Here is a 21,953-nt window from a genome sequence, read left to right on the forward strand (position 1 = left end):
ATCATTCAAATAAATGTTGAAAAAAACGTTTTACTTTTCATTCATATGATAATATTGCATCTTAGCTATGATTCTTATCGACTTTGTCCAGTTGTTTCTCCTCCTAATATTGAATTTAATTAATAGCAATTTCGTTGCAGACTCCTTCTCCTTCGATACAGAAATGTAAGTGAAAATACTTCTGATTTATTTATTTACCTACAACACTACACTCTGTATATAAAGGTGTCCCTAAATTGGGGGTACAAAAGAAGAGGGAATATTCCTCAAGTAATTTTAAGAGAAGAGAGTCCCATAAATATGGGAACGTTTCGTTTTCGAGATACAGGGTGTTAAAGTATGAATTTTTGGATTGGTATCAAAACAAGTTGTGAAAACACACTCATTAACAGAAATACCGAGTTCAATTTGATATGTCAAAACATACAATGAATTAATTCACCACAACTTACTTTTTTATGACAATATTTCGAGAAAATCATTCAAAATTGCTCGAAATCGCTAGCAGATACTACAAAACTATGCAAGAACAATAAAGTTTAGTATAACAACAAATAATCAAGGGTATGCCAAAAAAGTTCTGAAAATAATCGACTCAAACTCAAACATTACATAGGGTGATGAAGATTATAAATATTTTCTGATAGTAGGTGACCAGAGTAATCTGACATATCGAAAACCTTGGGTTTTTCTGAAACCATCATTCAAGATTTAAGTGATAGTATGTATAAGAAGCTCTATCCATTATATGTCTCAAATGACCCATTTTTTCATTATGTTCATACATTTATCTTCTGCTGTCTGTCGCTTGGCTCTTTGTTTAGGTAAAACTAACCATTTCATTTCCAATTCCAATCAACTATTTGTATATGAGGATTGAAACATGAAAACATTACCTCAAGGAAAAATTTATTGTCAATCATTCCAACATCATACTGTATATAGGTAACGCAGGAAAAACCCAAATTTGAGCAGAATTCGCATGAATTTGAGGATTGCAATATCTCTGCCTGAGGCAGCTCAGTTTTTCTGGATTTAAATTGAATATAATTCAAGACGTGATTTCAGAGATCAAAATATTCAAAAAAATTAGAGACCCTACATTATATTACCCTCAAAAACCTGTACTTTGCAGTAGCAAAAGAAAGCAATTTTATTTATATTTTTGTCATCCTAAAAAAATTTGGCTCATTCAAAAATTCCTACATATTATGATTTTGTCTTTGCCAAATCCTCACAGAATACCTCTAATCGAAGAAGTACAGGCTTTTGGAGGTCGTTTTAAAAGGGCCTTAGGCCTAAGCTTTCCAAAGATCAATTTTACGAGCCAGTTTGAATGTTTTTCCTTGTTTTTTCAACTCTTTATTCACATTCCAAAATATATTACATTATATGGACATGTGTATATTATACTTATATACTTATATACCATTTATCGAAAGGGCGCAGTGAATCATTAGCAGTAATAACAAATGTTACATACCATATACCATTGAATGGGTATTTAAAGTTTGAAAATTTCACATTTTTTGAGAATTTCCGCATAGGCAGTGGACACTCACCTTCATAGACGAGGAGCATTACCGCCAAAACGATTCCTTTCCTATCTATCATGTTACAAAATCCAATGGCTTCAGAGGAGGCGATCACCAGTAAAAAAAAATTATCTAAAAACTCGCACGCTTCAGAAACTCATTCACTACGTTCTCGGGCATCGACGTGCTTTCAACATAGGAGCAATTTAGGTCTCGTCATTCGACTCTTGTATCATTTCTTCGATTTACACCACGACAAAGTGACCGGGCAGCTTTCTCTTCGAGAGAAGCAGCGTTTTTGGCGGACGCTTGGGAGACACTGTTTCCAGAATTCCTCCTGTGGGGGCGGTAGGAAGGCGTTTCCAGGCCTGGAACACCCCCTTTCTTTACGCTACTGTTGCGAGGTTTTCGTGCAGAAGTAACCGGGAATAGCGACGTTGTCGACTGGTGGTGGTTTGGGGTGGTTGCGGGATCCTGGCGATGGGGAAAATTCGCCCGAAAATTTCCTCAGAATGTCTTTGCTTCGTATCATCAGGCGAGGACGGATTGTGGGGTATATATGTCTAGATTTTCCCTCAGAAGATCAGAGGTTGTTTAAGAGATCGGTTGTGTTTTGTTCCGGCTTTGTTGCCATAATGCCATATAAGGGATAGGGCAACAACATTTGTCAGGAGTTTTGCCAGATGGACAGAGCCAAACAGCTTACCAAAAATCTAATCCTACTATAATTTTCAGCACGCTTTTGCACCCATTGTTTCCTTATACGGGGTGTTTCTAAATTCATGCGTAAAATTTCGAAGATGATTTTTCAGCCAAAGTTATGGGGAGTCTTTTATACACTGCGCAAAAAAATTAATGCACATTATGGAAATCTCAAATTCATTCTACAACTGAAGGTGTTCTCAATGATAATTATTTTTATCAGAATTATGCATGCATATGTTATCCACTTTCAACGGTTTTCTTCAATACAGATGTTTTTTCCCAGCAGGAATAAAAAAAGATGATATTATCAGATTTTGAATGTATTGGCTTCATTCTAAAATCAGTTGTTCTCGATCAATTCTAGTGATCAATAGTTTTTCTTTCGTTTGATTTTCTACACTCGATCGCTATGCAACGCGAAACACGCAATTTGACCCAAGAGGAATGTGCCCAAGCGGTAGTTTTGCGAGAAGAAGGGTGGACATACACAAGAATTGCAGAAAGGTTTGGAGTTTCCCATACAAGTGTGTCCAGAATGTTGCAGCGATTCAGGGAGACAGGTATGAATGTCCGATGACCAGGACAGGGTAGACCACGGGTAACAACTGCCATTCAAGAACGTTACTTGAGAGTTTCTTCATTGAGACAACGGTTTGCAACCGCTCGCCTCCTTCAGATTCAGCTTGAGCAAACTCATGAGGTGCAAATTAGCACTCAGACAATAAGAAATCGCCTCAGAGAATATGATTTGAGGCCTCGTGTCGCATCAAGAGGCCCAGCTCTTACCCCAGCCCATCGAAGGACACGTTTGGATTTTGCGAGAGAGCATATCCATTGGAAAGAGGCCGATTGGGAAAGAGTTCTCTTCACAGATGAGTCTAGATTCTGCCTCTACCATTGTGATCGACGTTCCCTTGTATACAGAGGTCCACATGAAAGATATGCTCAGTGCAATTTCCTGAATACTACTGGTTTCGGAGGAGGATCGATTATGGTATGGGGTGGAATATCTTTGACTGCTCGCACAGACCTAGTGGTCGTTGATAATGGAGCTATGAATGCTGATAAGTATATAAGGAACATTCTCGAAGAGCATGTAGTGCCATTTGCCCCATAAATTGGTGAAAATTTCATTTTTATGGACGATAATGCCAGACCCCATCGTGCGCGCATCGTTCAGGAGTACCTTGAAGAGGTTGAAGTCTCTCGAATGGAATGGCCAGCAAGAAGTCCAGATCTCAATCCGATTAAGCAGGTTCGGGACAATCTCAATAGAAGGCTGAGAAGTTCAGAAAATCATCCAGCTACTCTTAATGAAATAGGAATCCAACTCGGAGAAATCTGGGAAGGATTGGATCAGAACATTTTAAGATCACTCATTTTGAGTATGAACCGTCGTTGCCGAGCTGTAATTAACGCAAGGGGTGGAAATACCAAGTATCAAATCACTTATCAGTATTTTGAAAATTGTTCATTTCTCTTCTTTCACATAAGATTCGGTGAAATTCTGAATTTTTCTTCCATTTAATGTGTCTTGTTCCGTTCAAAACCTTCTCGAAAGAACATAAAAAATAAGTTATAAAGTGAATGTAGAGTTAACTCTCATTAAAATTGAGATTTTCAGAATGTGCGTTAATTTTTTTGCGAGGTGTTTAACTTTTTGTTCAAAACCCCTTTTCCTGCCAGTTACAGCACCTGAAGTTAGGAGCCAAAATGTTTATTATTCAATTTCTTTATTGTGATATTCAAAAAAGTAAAAAAACAAAACTAAAGGTCATTATGACGTAGTCTGTTTAATGTTTTACTAACCCATTGTACCTAACAACCTGGGATGACATTCTTATGGTGAAATAATCATTATTAAGGGCAGTTCAAGAGTTCATAATTGAAACATCATTGAGCATTCTACACTTTCAGCGCATTTACGTGTAATCATAATAAAAATGTAGAATATCTATTCTGCTTCAAAAAAACTAGGGATTTATTGCATTTTTATAGTTGAACACCTCAACCACAACCTCTTGTTCCTTGTATGCTTGAGTCGATAGCGTAGTATTTATGAGGTCGTAAAACATGACACACGTTGAGGTCTATCCTATCTATCTACTCTGTAATCTGTGGGTCTATCGCACTAATTCAAGTCAAGTAGGTACTTCAGCACAGCTGTGGATTTAATAGGATGACCAAGGAGCAGGTACATCCGTAAAGTTTTATGGAGTTCATGCCTCAAATTTACCTGACAGAAAGTCGACAAGTACATTTTTTGAAATCTTTTATATAGCTCCTCAATTTCCATAATGTTTGGATAAATTTTTGACCACATCAAAAAAAAAACAAAGATTATAACTCCCCATTCCTTTCCTTCAATAAGATAATTTGAAAAGTCGACATTTGGGCAGAGGAATCATATTCTGAAAAAATGTGTCTGTTTTGCTTTTTGTAAAAAAGGTATAGGTTTTTGATCAAACTTCGAAAGAACGAATCACTTTTACAGTAATGACCTCAAAGTACATCTAAAAACGGTGAAAATTGGAATTCGATTAGTTTAACCATTCCATCCTTATGAAAAATAGGTTGAAAAAACCATATTCATAACCTGATCATCCTCACCAATAAAAGGTGTATACATAACTGGCACAAAAAGGGTTGCCATTCAAAAAACCCAAATACCCTCCATCCTTCGTAGAGGATGGATGACAAACATCTCCATTCACATGAAAACTTGCATTTTCTACGAAGTGCTCAAGTATGAATAGTGTAATAAAGAACTAATGTTGCTCCAAACTCCAAAGAGTTCAGAGCAATCTATTGATAGGAAAATATTGAAAACGTGTTCATTCAAACAAGTTCATCAGTACATTCAATATGAATCTTTCAGTTCATCAACTCAAATCTTCGAAATTATTATAAATGAACCTTTCAACACAAATCTTTGAGAACATAAAACGATGACTAGAAAAAGCCTCCTCTGAAATTCCTCTCTTTCAAACTCCCATGGCTATTATACGCCGAAAATTATTAGATTATATTTCACAAATCGATAAAAGAGGGGTAGCGCAAAGACCATTAGAGTAATGTTTTAATGCTTCCTAAATCGCTAAATATCCCTAAACTGTGGGGTTGTCCCCTTTCGGGAGAATAATGAGCAAACGGAGAAGCGCCCCTTTAGGAGTTCACATCACAGTTATTAATGGATCTTGTGTAGAAAGTTATAATGGAAACCATAGTACGCACAAAACAATTATCAATATGTTGAAACCATGTATAATATATGGTTGTAACCCTTTAGTTTCCATTCGGAACAATGCTTCGAAACAATTATTATATGTCAAAATATTGATGAATGATATGATGAAGAATTATATTTTGAACATCTCCGTTTTCTCACAATTTTCTCTATCATCGTTTCTGTCATTATGTCTTGCCTATAAAGAGAGGCTATCATTTAGTATTCATTGGAAACTCAAAGCGAACCCTCAATTCTTATTATTCATTTTATTTCAGAATCAAACACCACTATTGTCAGGGATAATCCTATTTATTAATCAGCAGTCCCTCATCGTTATGCATACTAGCAATTTCGAACAAAAGTAAAACTCAGCAATTTATAAATGGTGGATTCGCTACGCCTAGAACATTTCGATACAGGCAACTAATCATACTACCAAATTATCTTGATATCTGAACAACCACATCCATCTCAAAAAATTTAACAATAAATTTTCACATTGTTGTCTGATGTATAACAAAATCAGCCCTCAATCAATTTTCTCATAGTAAATTTTCTCAATTTTCCGATTTTGACTATTGTGTAACCTACCCAGACAAACGTCAAAACAATAAACAAATCTGAATTAACCTAGAAATTTTTAGAAGCTCACAAACCTCAAAATCAAGCGTCGATGTTTTAATTATTTAAACAGGAATTAAAAAACATAATTAAAATGAGTAGCGGGATGCTATATGGTGGTGATGAAATAGGAGCTTTAGTCTTCGATCCTGGACATCATTCTTTACGTGTAGGATACGCTCAAGAAGACACTCCTAAGGCCGAAATACCTTCTGTTATCGGGGTAGCACCTGAACAAGTAAAATTGGAACCAGAAGCGAAAGCAGACGACAGCAATGTTTCTTCAACCCCTTCATGTGAGTCTTGAGTGCACATAAAATGCATCGTCTTCTGAGGCCACAATGTCAAATATTGACTGTATTCGTTGACTGATTTTGAATTTCAGCATGGAAATACTATATTGATACTATATACTTACATAAACCTAGACCAAATATGGAACTTCATAGTTATATGAAAGATGGTATGATTGAAAATTGGGATTATTTTGAAAAAATGATGGATTATTCTTACTCAAAGGTTTGTGGATCTCCAAGAATTAACATCTTTTGCTTAAAGAGTTCGTTTCTAGATCATCCAATCTGAATCACATTATCATCCAGTTCTGTTCTCTGAATCACCTTGGAATCAGAGACAAAAACGTGAAAAACTAACTGAGATTATGTTTGAAAAGTATAAAGTACCAGCATTTTATTTGGTAAAGAATGCAGCTTTGGCTGCATTTGCAAACGGAAGGGCAACAGCTCTTGTTATTGACAGTGGGGCCACTCACACTTCAGCAGTGCCTGTCTTAGATGGTTATGTTATTTCAAATGCAGTTGTGAAATCTCCTTTAGGTAATAAATTGTGTCAGACTCATGAGAATGATATTAATATTCTCTTTTAAAGGTGGGGATTACCTAGTTTTGAGAGCTAGAGAAATGTTGGAAAGCTTAGGAATTGATTTAACTCCATCAGTATTGATAGCAAACAAAGAAGTAATTAGGGATAAAGACAAACCAAGATATACCAAGAAAACTTTTCCTTTAGAAATAACCAATAGTTGGATGTCCTATATGACAAGAAAAACTGTACAGGATTTCCAGCAAAGTGTTCTACAGGTAAAATTTAATTCAAATGATTTTGTATCTTCATATACAGATTTCTGGATTATTCAATATTTTTAATCTTTCCTCCAGGTATCAGAGTCTCCTTATGATGAAAGAGTTGCTGCTAGCATTCCCATGGTACATCATGAATTCCCTACAGGTTACCATCAAGATTTTGGCCCAGAAAGGTTCAAGCTAGCAGAAGGATTATTTGATCATGCAATGCTTGGAGCAGGATACATCGGTAAGAATTATCGAAAGGTTTTTAATACACTACTAATTGAGAAATGTATATTATTTTATAGCTGCAACCAGTGCAGGAATGTGTGATGTAGACATTCGTCCAGCCTTATATAGTTCAGTGGTGTTAACTGGAGGGAATTCTCTTGTACAGGTAATTGCAAAGATGCTTCTTGTGCTTGCATATGTTGAACAATATCTTTTTTCTAGGGATTCAGTGACCGACTGAGCAAAGATCTCTCATCAAGGACACCAGGCTCAATGAGGTTAAAAATGATAGCTGCCAATGGTACTGTAGAAAGGAGATTTGGTGCCTGGGTGGGAGGATCTATATTAGCTTCAATTGGTACTTTCCAGCAAATGTGGATGTCTATGCAGGAATATCAAGAATGTGGAAAAGCCCAGATAGATCGCAAGTGCCCCTGAAGTTTGAACTTTTCTTCTTAATATTTTTTTAGTGATATTTTTTACATGAACGCCATTATGTAGAATTGATTCAGATTGAGTTTCTAAAAGCTTGTTTCGAATATTTCACTTAAATTGAGCCTAAAAAATATCATTCAACATTAAGTGTAACCCTTGAAACTCTTGTTTATATGAATGTCTAAATATAATAATTTATATTCGATAATAATTTGAAAAGAAATTAATGACCAAAACTGGTAAGTGAAGAATGATTTATGAAAGAAATAAAAGTTTTCAAGTAGAGTTCAGTCTTTTGTTTAGATTTATTGGCTTGCAATAAGTCATGACACAATTCCTTCAATTCTGAAAAATAACTACTTAAACTATACTCCTCATCTTCTTCTATATCATCCAATCCCAACCTATTATATTTTTGATACAAGTAATTCAATATTTTTGAATCATATCCAGTTGCACATTTATCTCTCAGGATGTTCATGGATTTCAAACATTTCTCCACAAAATCATGATTATCTTCATCTGCAGCAACAATTGAATAAAGTAACTTGTTTATATTATAACACCAATTATTTTCTATTAATTTTTCTTCCATATTGATCTTTTCATATTGCTTCAAAGCTTCTTCACTGCCATCCTTTGCTGAAGAATATTGATGCTCACTCACTAAATCTACGACTAGAGTGAGTAACTTAACATTCATTTTTATATCAGCCTCCTCAAAAATCTTTGAAAAAACTGTTAAGCCTCCATTTTCTAAAAACTTCTTCTGGGCTAATGGAAACCTTCTCAATATAGAACTCAAAGCTCCCACAGCTTGATACTTAACTTCAATATTCTTCTCCAAGTTCAACACCTTCAAAAGTTCACTTATACATCCTGTCTCTAAACCATGAATTTGAACTTTAGGATTGTTCTGCATCAAGGAGCTCATAAGTCTTAGTGTAATGATTTTTATATCCAAATTAGTTTGATTCAAGTTAGCATAAATCAAATTTTTGAAACCATTTTGATTCACAAATTCTATTGCATTATCAATTTGGTGTGACAGGTATTCCAAATCTTCAAGAATATTTTTTAATCTTGTATTGTTTTTTGCACCACTGATTTCTTCTCTGAAATCTACCATCAAGTCTCTGATTACCTCAGAGTCTAATTTAGGAGTCAATTGAATATGCCCCAGTTCCTTCTTTATCTCCTCATAATTTCTAAATTTTGTTTTCATAGTCTTCAAATTATCTTTATTCGCGTCATTTTTTATTTTCTTCAAAGATTTTTTGATTTCCGCTATAGAAATTCGTGCAGATGAAGGATCACTTTTTTCTTTTAATTCATCATTTTCAGTAACCACCAATGCCTGATTTCTCTGGTCATCAGGATATTTGGCCTCTTTTTTACCTGTTTGAAGGTTTATTCTGACATGAAGACCAGATGGAATTTTTTGTCCTGAAAAATAGTTAAATGAATGAGCCCCTCGAATCAACAGGAGGAAACAAGTATTCATAAAAATAATTTCTTACCCAAGTACTCCTACCTTGTTTTATTTCTTTCCATTCCGAATCTGGTATGAATATATCATCTTCCTCTTCATTATTGCATAATACTCCTGTTTGCAATAATAGAGCAAATACTAATGTTATTCTGAAATTCATCTCAAAAATGGTGCAATAACAGCTCTATTTTGAAAAATGTTGAAAAAAATTTTTAGGTTACTCTTCTGCCAATGTGACAGTTCAGCAAAAAAACCAGAAAAAATAAGTTGGTTTTTCTATGATTTATTTGATTGTTCTTTACGTAAAAGTTACTGGAAACACTTGACTTGATATTCATTATGGAACGAAGAATTTCAATTATTATAAAATATTTTTTATGAAGATTACTGAAATGATCATCCATTTGGTTATTTTATTCAAATTCCTAGTCCAAAAAAATCATCCGTTTGAAAAGTCTCTGGTTTACAATATTCCCCCACTTTTCACACTGCGCAAAATCGAAGTGCAACGCGCCATAGCAATTTGTACGCCATTATCTGTGTTTGATAATTCTCTCGTTCTTCGTTGCTGTAGCATCCATAGGTTGTTTTTCCATCACGTGTAATTATTCCATAATCAATTTACATCTCTAAGAAATCATGGCCGATGAATATTTTTATGGTATGTACTTAATTCTCTTTAGTATATTTAGTAGGTTTCATGAGTATTTTCAACGTAAATCCACAGTAAACCGAAATTAACGCTTTGTTGTGATGCCGGTTTTTGCGCGCCATTATTGAGTTTTCGTCATGTACAACCTTGCTTAGGTAATATTTCAAATTTTCAGCTTTGACTCTCAAGGGTGCTAAATCTAGCGAAGTTTGGGACCCAGAAGGTAAAGGTTCTGAAGATTTCAATGGGGGACACAAACTTATCATCAAACAAGCTTTACTGGGACCTGAAGCTGCTGATGGAGAAGTAAATGTTATTCAGGTGGAAGCTATGACATGGAAAGATCATGTGAAAATTCCAGTAGCTACATTGAAAGCCGGTGGACCTAACAATCAAGTACTTTTGGATTTGTCTTTCCCAGATCCACCAGTCACTTTTACTCTTGTACAAGGTAGTGGTCCAGTTCATATTATCGGTCATCATTTAATTGGTTCCTCTATGGAAGAATTTGACGATATGGAAGAAGTAATTGATGAAATGGATGAAGATGAAGAAGGCGAGGAAGGCGCTGTAAGTAAAAAGCATAAAATAATCTGAAGCCAGACTTCATAAATGCATCTCAACTGTAGTAAATCTTTCCTAACCTCAATTTCCACCTTACAGGTACACAAAATCTTTTTAGATTTTGTAGTATCTCACATAACCTCACTTTTATGCTGTCACTTAAAGTATCTTCGTGTAACTGCAGTTGATATACAATAAATAAGTTTTTTAATTCCAACTTTTATTATAGGAAGAAGATGAGGAAGACGAAGAACCTAAGAGTAAAAAAGCCAAAACCACAAATAACACAAAGGGTAAAACTCCAGTGAAAAACAAAGCCAATAAGAAGTAAGACTCCTAGTATTTAATTCCATTTTATGTTAAGTCAGAATGTATCTTATTTTATACTGAATATTTGTTTTCACATAGTTTCTTATCGTAACAAACACTTCAGGATTGTTTGTACGAAAATTCCATTGATGAAATTGATCTTTGTGAAAAAGTCACTCGATGTCTCTTCATAATTTATTCCAAGATTTGGTTGTTTTGTAAATAATTAATCTCATTAAAGTAGTTTTTATATATTGTGTTTTACTATCATTTTTTAGGCAATTGAATTGGAAAAACTGAAATTTTTTAATTGAGATGACTGACCAGATATGTTTTGATTTGATCTTTTCCCATTAAAGTATTGTTTCTATATGTGGGTTTTATTTAAAAGCATTCCGTTATGTGCGGTAAACTATCATGATGCTAAAATTTGTTGTATAGTCAACGATAAATGGGTGTGTTCCTAAACTTACTCCGAGAGTAGAGTATAAGTATGGTCATGCTCAGAGACCATACTCTGAGGAACTAAAAGTACGTTTGTGAACGCTTCGGGTAATCAGAGCTTGCTCTGAGTAAGTTTGTGAATGCAACCATTGTGGTTTACCAGCTGAACCTGGTATCCACATGGGGTGGATTGACCAACCATAATCGGCCTCCCTTGGTTTCAACCTTATTGATTTATTTATATAAGTGTTTGATCAATACGATGTATCAGTTTGAGATTATACTTCAAAACAGATTATTGTAAGATGATTCATGCTAATACTGAACAACAAAATGAAAACAGTTTATTTATTTCTTGGGGTAATGAAGAGAATGAATATTGTCTTCAAATTTTGAATGAATTCAAAGAATGGCATACTTTGTACAGGTAAGGTGGGTGAATCAATCATTAGCAGAAGGTTTAAAAATTGGAAGAATTGTATTGCAGTGTTGTTCAAAGGGATTTTTGTCATGGTTCATAAGCAGACGCAAAATACTTTACAGGGTATATTGTCTGAAATTATATCTGGTTTCACCGCAACTCAAAATTCAGCTTTGAATTGAACTCGGAAAAATTCTATTTTATTTTCTAACATGATAAAATTTGGAACAATAAGGGGATTTTCAACAATTCCTGTTTTTTGATGTCTTAAATTAATTGTTCGAATACTCTACGCGGGCATTTTTTTCAATAACGGTTCTCAATTTTTTACTGAAGACGAGATATTCTGAAATAATCACTTTAATGAGATATCCATTTTTACCAAATCTGGTTCAAATATCTCAAGCGGTTTTGAGACAGCCTGTATATATACCGTAACAGTAGCCAAAATTAAACGAACAATCTCCAAGCAACACAACATTTAGGATATATCTAATGAAACAAACTGGTATGTAGTAGTAGTATATTCTATTTTCAGAGGACAAAAAACATCATTTACTGTACAAAACCTAGCACCTTGTGAAGTTTACACTTTCAGAGTTAAATCAACTGATTCCAAGTGGCATATATTCAAAGGTGCAACTAGCGAAGGAGTTACATACACAACGAGACATTTATTTAGTGCAATGCGTTCACAAAAATTCGCTACGATAAGGAAGATCATAAAAATCAGGTAAATGAACATGAAAAACTCCCAAACGGTTGAGTGATGTAACTACTCTGTAATCTGTGTGTAGCGACAGGTAAGCAGAGCAAAATGCCACTAGCCCCTGAACTCCGAGCTCTTTCATTTTTTGTAAGAGGGGCTCAAAAAAACCGATTTGTAAGTTGCTCCACTGGCCAGTGGCGTAACAATAGGGTAACAGAGCGGGAAGAATGTCGCGGACTCCATAGCCGAAAAACATCGAGCATAGCTTTCTCATATTAAGGGGGATCCGTGCGATGAATTTGCCAGTAAAGTTACGGCACCGACTGTACAGGTGTCCCAAATTAGATGATCCCTAGGAGCATCTCTTTTTGGAAAGGATTAGACATGAGACATCAGAAAGCGAAGTTTTGGGCTTCACCCCACTTCAGCTTCAAAATAATGGGTGAAAGCTATACAGTTCATATCACAGATTACAGAGTAACACGGCCAACCACACACAATGAGGGTTTGGGGTCGGTGGTAATTTCCTTCTTTTGGCAACAACATCGCTGAAAGGTTGACGACACGAGGGACACGTATGTCTTCTGATTTTCCACCATTTATAGATGCAAACAAAACAGAACATGTGTCTACAATTATTTGGAGAGGCCAGGGTTTGATAATGCATAGGCGTAAGACATATTGGACAATCGTCAATTTCTTGCCCCTCATCAAATTCCAATTCCACCTGAAACAAATAAAGATGTAGTTAATATTTCTCACCATAGCACGTGCTATTTCAATGTTCGTTGTATGGAGGGTAGAGTACCCTCAATAGTTCATTGTTAAGACTAGAAATGGCGGAGTACTGATTAATTTAACTTACCGGATTAACGATAGATCCCTTAGGTGCAATTCTTATACGAGGAACGAAAATAGGGTCAAATAACATAGGACATCTATGTGCAAGACTATTCATTATGGAATAGGTTTTACTAAATATTTCCAAATATTCACTGATGGTCGCTTTGCAAACAACAGAGGCAAACTTTGTCTCTGCTGCTGGCTTATGTTTTGTCTGTTTGTCTACGGTCAGAGACAACGCTTTGTTCCAAGTAGGTACTACCCCACAGATAAAAGACTAAAACTACCCTCAGGCCTTAACAGAAAGGGCCTGCGTGCAGATATCTCTACTACCTACGATCCTAGACCATTTATTGTGAAAAAATCGGCATGTAACTTCTGGCAGTTTGGTTTAATAAAATATTCAACTTCGATAATCATATACCTACCCTTTCCAGTAGATTTTTCATATTTTCCTTCTACAATCGGACAAAATCTCAACAAATTTGTAATTTATTTTCCTTTGACCCCCCTCAAGCCAATTTCAGCAATTTTTATATTAATTGTAGCCTGTTTGATATTATACCTTCTATGCACAAAACTTTTTCCAGACCAGAGCTCTTGGAAATAGAAAACAAGAGATCTAACACTCCGCTGATTGAAGCCATAACAGATAATGATATAAAAATGGCCAATCTCCTGTTACATTTAGGAGCTAATATAAAAAAACCTTTGATGTTTTCTGGAAAAACCCCATTGTTAGTGGCGGTTTCTCATGGTTACGCTGAACTAACCAAATTTCTTGTGAATAAAGGGGCGCCATTAGATGATGTAGACATCAACGGACTTGGTGTGATGCATAATGCTGTTAACTCAGGAAGTGGTGAATTGATACGGTTTTTCGTTGGCTTGGGGCTTGATGTGAATGCCAAAGATAGAAATGGATTGACTCCGTTGCACAGAGCAGGTAAACGAACGAACGAAGAAAGAATTTTAGGAGTGTATTATTGGACCTTTGACGAAATATTCAACTGTAACTATAAATAAGATGTACCTGGGTTGATTTTTTTTTGGGTGCATCCAAAAATTTTTCGACATTCTTACAAATATCGGTAACATTGGAATAAATCTGAAAGAACAACTCCTAAAATGCTACTATAGTCATTAGAAGTTGGGACAAAACCAGATTATTTGTTGGATAAACAATTCATAGCAAAATTAATGTCATTCTCATGAAGAAATAATCATTATTTATGACTGTTCGAGGCCCAAAAACATAAATTCTTTCTTCATTGTTAGCGAGCTGTATGTAGCTAATAGAAATATGAAATGACCTGCCTGCATTTTTGCAGGCAAGAAATTTTTTTTATTACAATTTTTATGGTTGAAAACTTCTACAAGAACCTCTCGTTTACTTGAGGCCATTTATGATGTCCTAAACCTGACAAAGTCTTTCGCACTGATTCAAGTCAAGTCGGTAGGTACTTCAGTAATGCTGTTCCTGTTGCTCTTTCAGAATATGTATCACATTTTGATTTTCATTTACGCCGGTTACTTTTATTGAGAGATAAGTGACTCGAAAGCTGACCTCCGAAAAATCCTGAAAAAGATGGGTTCAGTTAAAAATTCGTCAAGAGCGAACGGTTGCGCCAAGATGGATGAAATTCTCAGATTTATTACCCGAAGAGTTATTGTTCTTTTATAATATGTATCACATTTCCATCTACGGTTACTTTTATTGAGATATAAACGACTCGAAAGCTGACCTTCCAAAAATCCTGAAAAAGATGGGTTCAGTTAAAAATTCGTCAAGACCAAACCGTTGCGCCGAGATGGATGAAAATCTCATATTTATAACTAAAAGAGTTGCTCTTTCAGAATACGTATCAAATTTCTATCTACGGTTACTTTTATTGAAAGATAAATGACCCGAAAGCTGACCTTCGAAAAATCCTGAAAAAGCTGGGTTCAGCTAAAAATTTGTAAAGACCGAACGGTTGCGCCGAGATGGACGAAATTCTCATATTTATTACTAGAAGAGTTGCTCTTTCAGAATATGTATCACATTTCCATCTACGGTTACTTTTATTGCGAGATAAACGACTCGAAAGCTGACCTTCGAAAAATCCTGAAAAAGATGGGTTCAGTTAAAAATTCACCAAGACCGAACGGTTGCGCCGAGATGGATGAAATTTTCAGATTTATTACTAGAAGAGTTCCTCTTTCAGAATATGTATCACATTTAAACTACTCGAAAGTTGACCATCGAAAAATTCCCAAAAAGATGGGATCAGTTGAAACTTGCTCAAGACCGAACGGTCATTTCCATCTACGGTTACTTTTATTGAGAGATAAACGACTCGAAAGCTATGTGAAGCTGCACTCCCCGTAGCTATGAAGAAGTTACTACTACCCTAGTTTTATCTTTGGTGTTATTTTTCAGTCATCCTGGAATTGGACGAAAACATTGTGAACTTTCTGATTGAAAGCGGGGCAGATCCGAACGCAAAAGACGAGAATGGATTCGATTTCAAGATTCATAAATGTCTAAATGAAAAAAAAGTTATTTGTGCTTTTCCAACTCCAAAGTTTATTTTTTCACAAGTAAGAATGTGAACTAGGCATTTGAGATGATAATTTTACATTCTCATTGTGAACAAGATGTCTGACAATATGGTTTCTTAACATTTATTTACTGAGGTGATCTCTGGTCCAAAGTGTGAAGATCCCTGCGAACAGCTGTAAAAATAAAGGTGAAATCATTTGTAATAATCAGAAAGATGCTGTTCCATTAAAATTATTTAAACAAAAAGTATTTTTCAATTTGAGCCAGAAATCTATCTATTTCGTTGGACCACACTGTATGTTGTTTCATCGAAAATACCTCACCTCAAAAACTGCCGACCCAATCACTATGCATGTGACATATTTGTAATTATCCTTAATGTAGTCCCTGAATTTCGGCCCACATCCATCCGTATACTCCTTTCCCTCAATGCAAGTCCTTTGGTTTTTCGAGTCTACATCATCAGATTCGCCACAACATGATCCAGGCAAAGGCCATCCTCTGTCGGTGTAGTCAGTTGAGTTGTGTACGCCACAACAACCAAGCTGTATAAATTTAATTGAACAACATTGTTGGATAGACCCAGTAAGTATTAATAAACCGCAACCTTATATACTCAATGATAGGAGCTGAGGTATAAGCAAAAAATCACTAACCCATTTTTCCAAGTCTCTCACGATACTCAATTCATCTTCATTTGTCGAATATATGAACTTGCTGAGTTTATCGTCAATATTTCCGTAACTGTCGTTGATATCTGCTAATATTACAACCAAGATTACTATTATTTGTAGGATGAACATAAGGATGAGAATCACAGCATGCTGAAAAGTTAAATTAAGTAGTATGGCCAGGTAGGTACCTACTGGTTTGATATTGTGATACTAAACAAAGAACACCCAGTATCTGATTGGAATCTTATTTTATACGTAGTGACGTAGAAAACAAAACACCCTCATATATCCATTATGTAGAAATAAATTTCACGCGAAAACTTTCTCGAATAAATTCTCTAAACTCTAGTGAAATGCCCATCAAAATCTAATATCTATTTCGGGAGTTATAAAAGGACAAACAAACCAAATATGACACAGACTCTCACCACATTCATAGCAGTCATAAGGAAATTGCCTACATACTGAGTGTTCTTATTTTAAGTATGATTCCATTGTGTACTTACTGCTGTTAAGAGGTTCCTGTTTTCTCTGACAGCACCACAGCAACCAAGAAAGGATATGATGAAAACTATACTACCTACAGCAATAGCAATTTTGCTGTAGGTACTGTCGTAACCCCCATTCACAATCGGTAAAAGTCCGAATAATATCAATAGCGCACCAAAAACCTGAAACACGAAATGGAGATGTTCGTTTCGACATTTTCTTTTCTTAAAAGTTCCTCGATGGGAAAATATACGAGGCTTACCACAAAGATGAAGTTGAGGAAGAATATGATGTATCTAGCTACACCAGTTATGAATTGGATCATGATGAGAAAAACTGAGCATGAACTTCGATTAATTGAAAACAACTGAACTTTCGATTTTTGTTCTAATCTTGATTGATGATGATTCCTAGTACACAGTACAGGACCATATTTATCACGGTCAGATATCTTTCGATCGAATGAAACACTTGAGGTTTGTTGTAGATAGGTTTTATCTCATTGATCATTTCGAAATAAAGAGATTTCCATTATTTTAGATGCATTTGGAGTATATTTTAGTTTGTTGCTGTTTTGTAGGGTGATTCGAGTATCTCATGAATAAGCAAATGAATCATCACATACTATACTAGCATAGTGTTCAGGATTAAGTTTTTTTGTCAGTTCCTTAATTCCTATACAGCGTGGTTTCAAAATTGCAGGTATTCAAATCTGGAAAAATCGAACTTTCAAATGAATCCGAACTGAAGGAAATCTGGGAGATGAAAAAATCCACAATTTTCAAAACTTTCCTACTTTTTCGTAGGAATTTTTGAGTCTTTCTGAAAACGTATATTGTGTAGGATATTTTGAGTTTGGGATATTGAAATAGCAGATACACAGTACACATTTATTATTAACTCAATTATAATCTCAATTGTCACAGCGCAACACATCCTCAAAATAAATAAAATAACACTAAGAAGATTTCTATAAGCAGTTGAATAATCTCAAATGACAAACAAATAAAGATATAGTCATAAAGACATACGACAACGCACATCGAGGGATTCCATTTGATTTTGAGAAGCTCGAGAACGTGTCTATGATATGTATCTTCCATCCCATGTTCGACTGAGTGAAGGAATTGTAGTACACGATGTCTGGCCAGGAAGTGTTTGGTGTGAATTCCAAAATGGCCGGATCTCCCTTTTCGCAGGTATAAACCAAGGAACGGTTGTATTTCTTGAACGATGGAAAATCATCGTCTAACCTTCTATCTCTGTCTTCCGCATGACGGGCAAGGCACAAGGGACCAGCTGAAAAAAATTCAATAAAATCCATTCAACTCCACCCTTATATTCACAAGGAACCATATACCTAAGGTCAAAGTGATATTGTACTCATCAATCTTACCGCGAAATAAAGAATTTCTACTTATCAATTCGGCAACGCTGTCAATATCATAAATAGCGCGGGCCAATAGAGTTGAGGAGAGAGTCGCTTTCCTCAGTTATCACCATAGTAACGTAGAACAACGTTGCCAATCGAAGCGCATGAATTGTCGGAAAGGAAATATATGTATTTTTCGACTTTTTTGGGTTTCGAGTTGGTTATCAGGGAATTTGTCAACATTCAGGTTCCCAACAGTAAAATTTTTGAAGATGATCGAGCACAATATACCTCAAGTTCGAAGCCATCTGTTGTTTAGTGCTACGAATTGATTACAACTTCCACCTATGGGAATTACCTACCTGAAGTTGGTCTTGGTCTTCCCCTTCTGGAATACTCGATTCCGGCCAAAACCCTTATCTTGGACTGCTGCTCATCAGTCAACTTATCGAAACCACCGTGAGGCTCATCTGTTATAATCAAGGGATGGTACAATTCAGCCATATGGGGATTATTACCCCCGTAAACCCTGAAAGCGTAGGTCAAACCTCTCCTGAGCCAAATTTCTGGCACTAGCATGCCGTTGATGTACCAAGCCAAGGCAGTCGGAGGTTGTCCTGTAAATTCAACCATTATCACCCCAAACGAATTTAGAAATCGATGGATTCACCTGTCAACCCTTGGTATCCTTTCACGCCTCCGGATGGACCAAGATAGGCGTTGAACACTCTGGAAGCCTTGCCGTCTAGCTCGCCTTTATCCCAGATTTCCGTCTTGTTTTTTCTGCCGGTTTCGTCTCTGGTAAAGGCGAAACAATTGTTTTTTGGTTCTTTGGGGTTCACCTGAATTGAGATGTTCGCTTTGGGGTACTTGTCATGGAAAGCTGGCTCTTTGTTTTTGTCTAATTTACCCAAGGCCCAAATTACGTACAAAGGCTGGTCTGTTTGGTACTCTTTGTCGCCACTATCCGCTGAAAACAAACACACGATATTGTGTGTATGCTGATCAAGGGATCATTTCACGAGATATGGAGAGTTGAAAATATAGATGTGCCTTAAATTTCTCAATGAATAGCATAAAACTAATATCTTTAACGGATATATACTCACGCGATATCAAAAATCTTCGATAAGTTATTATATTAATTCCATTTTCTCTGACAGCTGTATGAAGTTGATTGTTATCTTGACCACCAACCAATTCATCCTTACAAACTCCCTTGTACTGTCCCAGAATCTTGACACACTAAAACTGAAAACGTTCAGGAAAATATTACAGGAAAAATTCGCCTTATTTACCGGTGTTAACGCAGAAATGTTATAATCAGCTGCAAACCCTCTGTATCCATCTATGTAGGCCACAGTAACATCCGAGTTCAACATTTGACTTTGGCTAGGAGACCCTGATATGCCAAAAGACATGTACTCGTTTTCAGCCACGTTTCCAGCCAACTGGATAGTGATTTGTGGCCCGAAAATTTCCCAAGATACTTGAAAATCTTTATGGAGTTGAAGGCAGTTTGGTAACTCATTCTTATGGCTCTAAACCCACCAATCAACGTTAGGTTTGGAAGGAAATTTCTTGGGTATACTTACTATTATTTTGACTAAAGACGGTGGAACATTTAGACCATCTGGCACTATGAAAGAACCTAAATTTTCGTTGGTACTATGGTCGTATATACTGAACCAATCAATAGTGAAAATTGTGAGGTCACCAGGGAGTTCCAGAATTATGGTCTGCTCTTTATAGCTCCTTATCGGTTCTAAGCTGTGAGAATTCGTATATTTTACATCAATACATGAGTGAAAAGTTTTCTACTCACTATCCTTTCTCATCAGGTACCTTGTAGCCCTTTGGTCCTGGCTGTGGTCCAACCCCTACCCAAAAGTAAGCATCCTTAGCCTTCCCATCGTACTCAAAAAATTTTATTTTTAGGGTTTTCGCGTCCAAAATTTGTATGTCGCCAGAAGACACATTGTTCTTTTTTCCTGTCAACTGACCGACGGTTTGAATCGTGGGTGGTTCGAATTCTTCAGGGATGTAAATATCGCCGAAAGTATTCTGACTCCAAATGTCGTATACTGCAAACCATCGGATATCCGTGATTTTTTTCTTGTCGGGTAGGGAAAGGGTTAAATCCTTGTTCAAATAGCGTTCTAAGACGTTAGTGCTGACAAAAAAAGAGAAAAAATCCAATATAAATTTACTTCGGTATACCGAACATTATAAATGTTCGCATTCTACAGAGGTACTCCTTTATAGTTTACACTTTTGTGTATTTGTTTACTACTTATGGTCAGTTTATGCTAGGGTACTAATCTAATCAGACAATTAGTTGGTGCTTCTTGGGCATTAGTTCTTAGTAACTGCACAAACTCAACATGCTCACGAGTTTGTCTATGCTCACGATGCTGAATGTGGGGTTTATGCAGAGTGACTAAAAAACCAAAACCTAAGAAAGGAACAATCCCATTGGCAAATAACATTCAAGTGATAGCCTTTTCCCAATTGGATTCTTTTCTTTCTTAGGCCTTAGGGACTCTGCATACCATTACTCGAGCGTCGTGGAGACGTACTGAATGCATGAGGACTGGATTTCGTCGAGGTATGTGTTGTATTGCTCTGACGAGGTAAAATGGGACCGAAATTATCAGCAACTACTATTCCTTTACGAAATGGTATTTCTGTTATTACTTCGATTTAGATCGTGTAGCCTTTGTTGATTGAATATCAGCGAGTGTTATGCATATGAATTGCTTTCGTATAAACATAAATGTTTCTGACTTACTGCCCATATTCATCAGGCACTATGAACCCTTGGGGGCCAGGCCTGTTGGACGCCCCTGCCCAGAAAAATGTGTCAGCACCATTTCCATCATAGCTGAATGATGACAAGAGAATGGAATATTCATCAATCACGTAAATATCGCCACTAACTTGGTGGTGATAGGAGTTCAATTTTCCAAGATATTTGCCTTTGTAGGGGCCTTCATCATCTTCTTGACACTTTGCTGAAATAAATTTATATGAGATATGGTTTTGCCCAAAATACAAAGGGCGGGGAAAGAGAACAAACGATGATTCATTTCCAAATCTTCTTATTATTTCATGAAAAGAACAAATCGTTGCTTTCTATGAAATATGAAGGAATATCTAATTTCAAAAATTTTCAGTCATGAACCTTCCAGAGGGAAATAAAAAAAAATTCTGCATAATTTCTAACTGGAAATCAAAGAAAGTACTACTATTGAAAGGCTGCATGATATTCAATTATATTTCGCCTCTTTCTGTAGACAAAATGAACCTTCAATTTTGGTTCACTCACCTGAGTAACTAGCATAAAATACACATATGGTAATCCACAAAAGATTCATTTTTTTCAGTTCTTTCTGATCATTTTTGGCACTGGAACTCTCACTAACCAACACTCTGGCATGTCATGTGAAGGAAACTCTTCAAAACGTGTCACCTTTCGAAGAAAAAGATTAAAAATTGCATGAATGTACTGATGACTATTATTCAAGCATAGTGAATAATATGTTACTTTCTCTTCCAACCTTGATGGTGGGCTTCTTTTGATTCAGTCTGCGTTTGA

General features: G+C 36.0%; 7 protein-coding genes across 10 annotated transcripts in view; 3 read left to right on the forward strand and 4 right to left on the reverse strand.

Annotated features, from left to right (window-relative positions):
• LOC123313779 (protein Skeletor, isoforms B/C) overlaps positions 1–1,836 on the reverse strand; it is a 39,914-nt gene extending 38,078 nt beyond the window's left edge. For all 4 annotated transcript variants that reach the window (XM_044898790.1, XM_044898788.1, XM_044898789.1 and 1 more), the window contains exon 1: positions 1,563–1,836. In XM_044898790.1, the coding sequence (XP_044754725.1) occupies positions 1,563–1,614 (52 nt within the window). In that variant the 5' untranslated portion in view covers positions 1,615–1,836. The remainder of the gene's footprint in view (positions 1–1,562) is intronic.
• A 4,243-nt stretch (positions 1,837–6,079) lies between these two features.
• On the forward strand, positions 6,080–8,126 carry LOC123313407 (actin-like protein 6B). The gene is made up of 7 exons (XM_044898279.1): positions 6,080–6,386; positions 6,476–6,609; positions 6,662–6,926; positions 6,979–7,190; positions 7,269–7,422; positions 7,484–7,572; positions 7,629–8,126. The coding sequence occupies exons 1-7, from the start codon at positions 6,185–6,187 to the stop codon at positions 7,842–7,844; spliced, it is 1,272 nt and encodes a 423-aa protein (XP_044754214.1). The 5' UTR covers positions 6,080–6,184; the 3' UTR covers positions 7,845–8,126.
• LOC123313406 (nucleotide exchange factor SIL1) lies at positions 8,065–9,565 on the reverse strand. Its single transcript, XM_044898278.1, has 2 exons — positions 9,376–9,565; positions 8,065–9,287 (listed from the first exon to the last, which is right to left on the reverse strand). The coding sequence occupies exons 1-2, from the start codon at positions 9,491–9,493 to the stop codon at positions 8,065–8,067; spliced, it is 1,341 nt and encodes a 446-aa protein (XP_044754213.1). The 5' UTR covers positions 9,494–9,565.
• Positions 9,566–9,832: 267 nt separating this feature from the next.
• LOC123313408 (nucleoplasmin-like protein) lies at positions 9,833–11,228 on the forward strand. The gene is made up of 3 exons (XM_044898280.1): positions 9,833–9,994; positions 10,161–10,555; positions 10,779–11,228. The coding sequence occupies exons 1-3, from the start codon at positions 9,973–9,975 to the stop codon at positions 10,878–10,880; spliced, it is 519 nt and encodes a 172-aa protein (XP_044754215.1). The 5' UTR covers positions 9,833–9,972; the 3' UTR covers positions 10,881–11,228.
• Positions 11,229–13,912: 2,684 nt separating this feature from the next.
• On the forward strand, positions 13,913–15,995 carry LOC123313414 (putative ankyrin repeat protein RF_0381). The gene is made up of 2 exons (XM_044898287.1): positions 13,913–14,221; positions 15,698–15,995. Exons 1-2 carry the CDS (start codon positions 13,942–13,944, stop codon positions 15,868–15,870), a joined length of 453 nt encoding a protein of 150 aa, XP_044754222.1. The 5' UTR covers positions 13,913–13,941; the 3' UTR covers positions 15,871–15,995.
• LOC123313413 (tetraspanin-3-like) lies at positions 15,818–17,407 on the reverse strand. Its single transcript, XM_044898286.1, has 5 exons — positions 17,246–17,407; positions 17,001–17,165; positions 16,477–16,644; positions 16,144–16,365; positions 15,818–15,993 (listed from the first exon to the last, which is right to left on the reverse strand). The coding sequence occupies exons 1-5, from the start codon at positions 17,306–17,308 to the stop codon at positions 15,943–15,945; spliced, it is 669 nt and encodes a 222-aa protein (XP_044754221.1). The 5' UTR covers positions 17,309–17,407; the 3' UTR covers positions 15,818–15,942.
• A 452-nt stretch (positions 17,408–17,859) lies between these two features.
• Positions 17,860–21,941, reverse strand: LOC123313782 (protein Skeletor, isoforms B/C). The gene is made up of 9 exons (XM_044898793.1): positions 21,684–21,941; positions 21,147–21,369; positions 20,181–20,528; positions 19,951–20,125; positions 19,654–19,896; positions 19,465–19,600; positions 19,026–19,325; positions 18,718–18,972; positions 17,860–18,282 (listed from the first exon to the last, which is right to left on the reverse strand). The coding sequence occupies exons 1-9, from the start codon at positions 21,730–21,732 to the stop codon at positions 17,954–17,956; spliced, it is 2,058 nt and encodes a 685-aa protein (XP_044754728.1). The 5' UTR covers positions 21,733–21,941; the 3' UTR covers positions 17,860–17,953.
• Positions 21,942–21,953: the final 12 nt, after the last annotated feature.

The sequence above is a fragment of the Coccinella septempunctata genome, chromosome 5, assembly GCF_907165205.1.
Source record: "Coccinella septempunctata chromosome 5, icCocSept1.1, whole genome shotgun sequence".
Lineage (NCBI taxonomy): Eukaryota > Metazoa > Arthropoda > Insecta > Coleoptera > Coccinellidae > Coccinella > Coccinella septempunctata.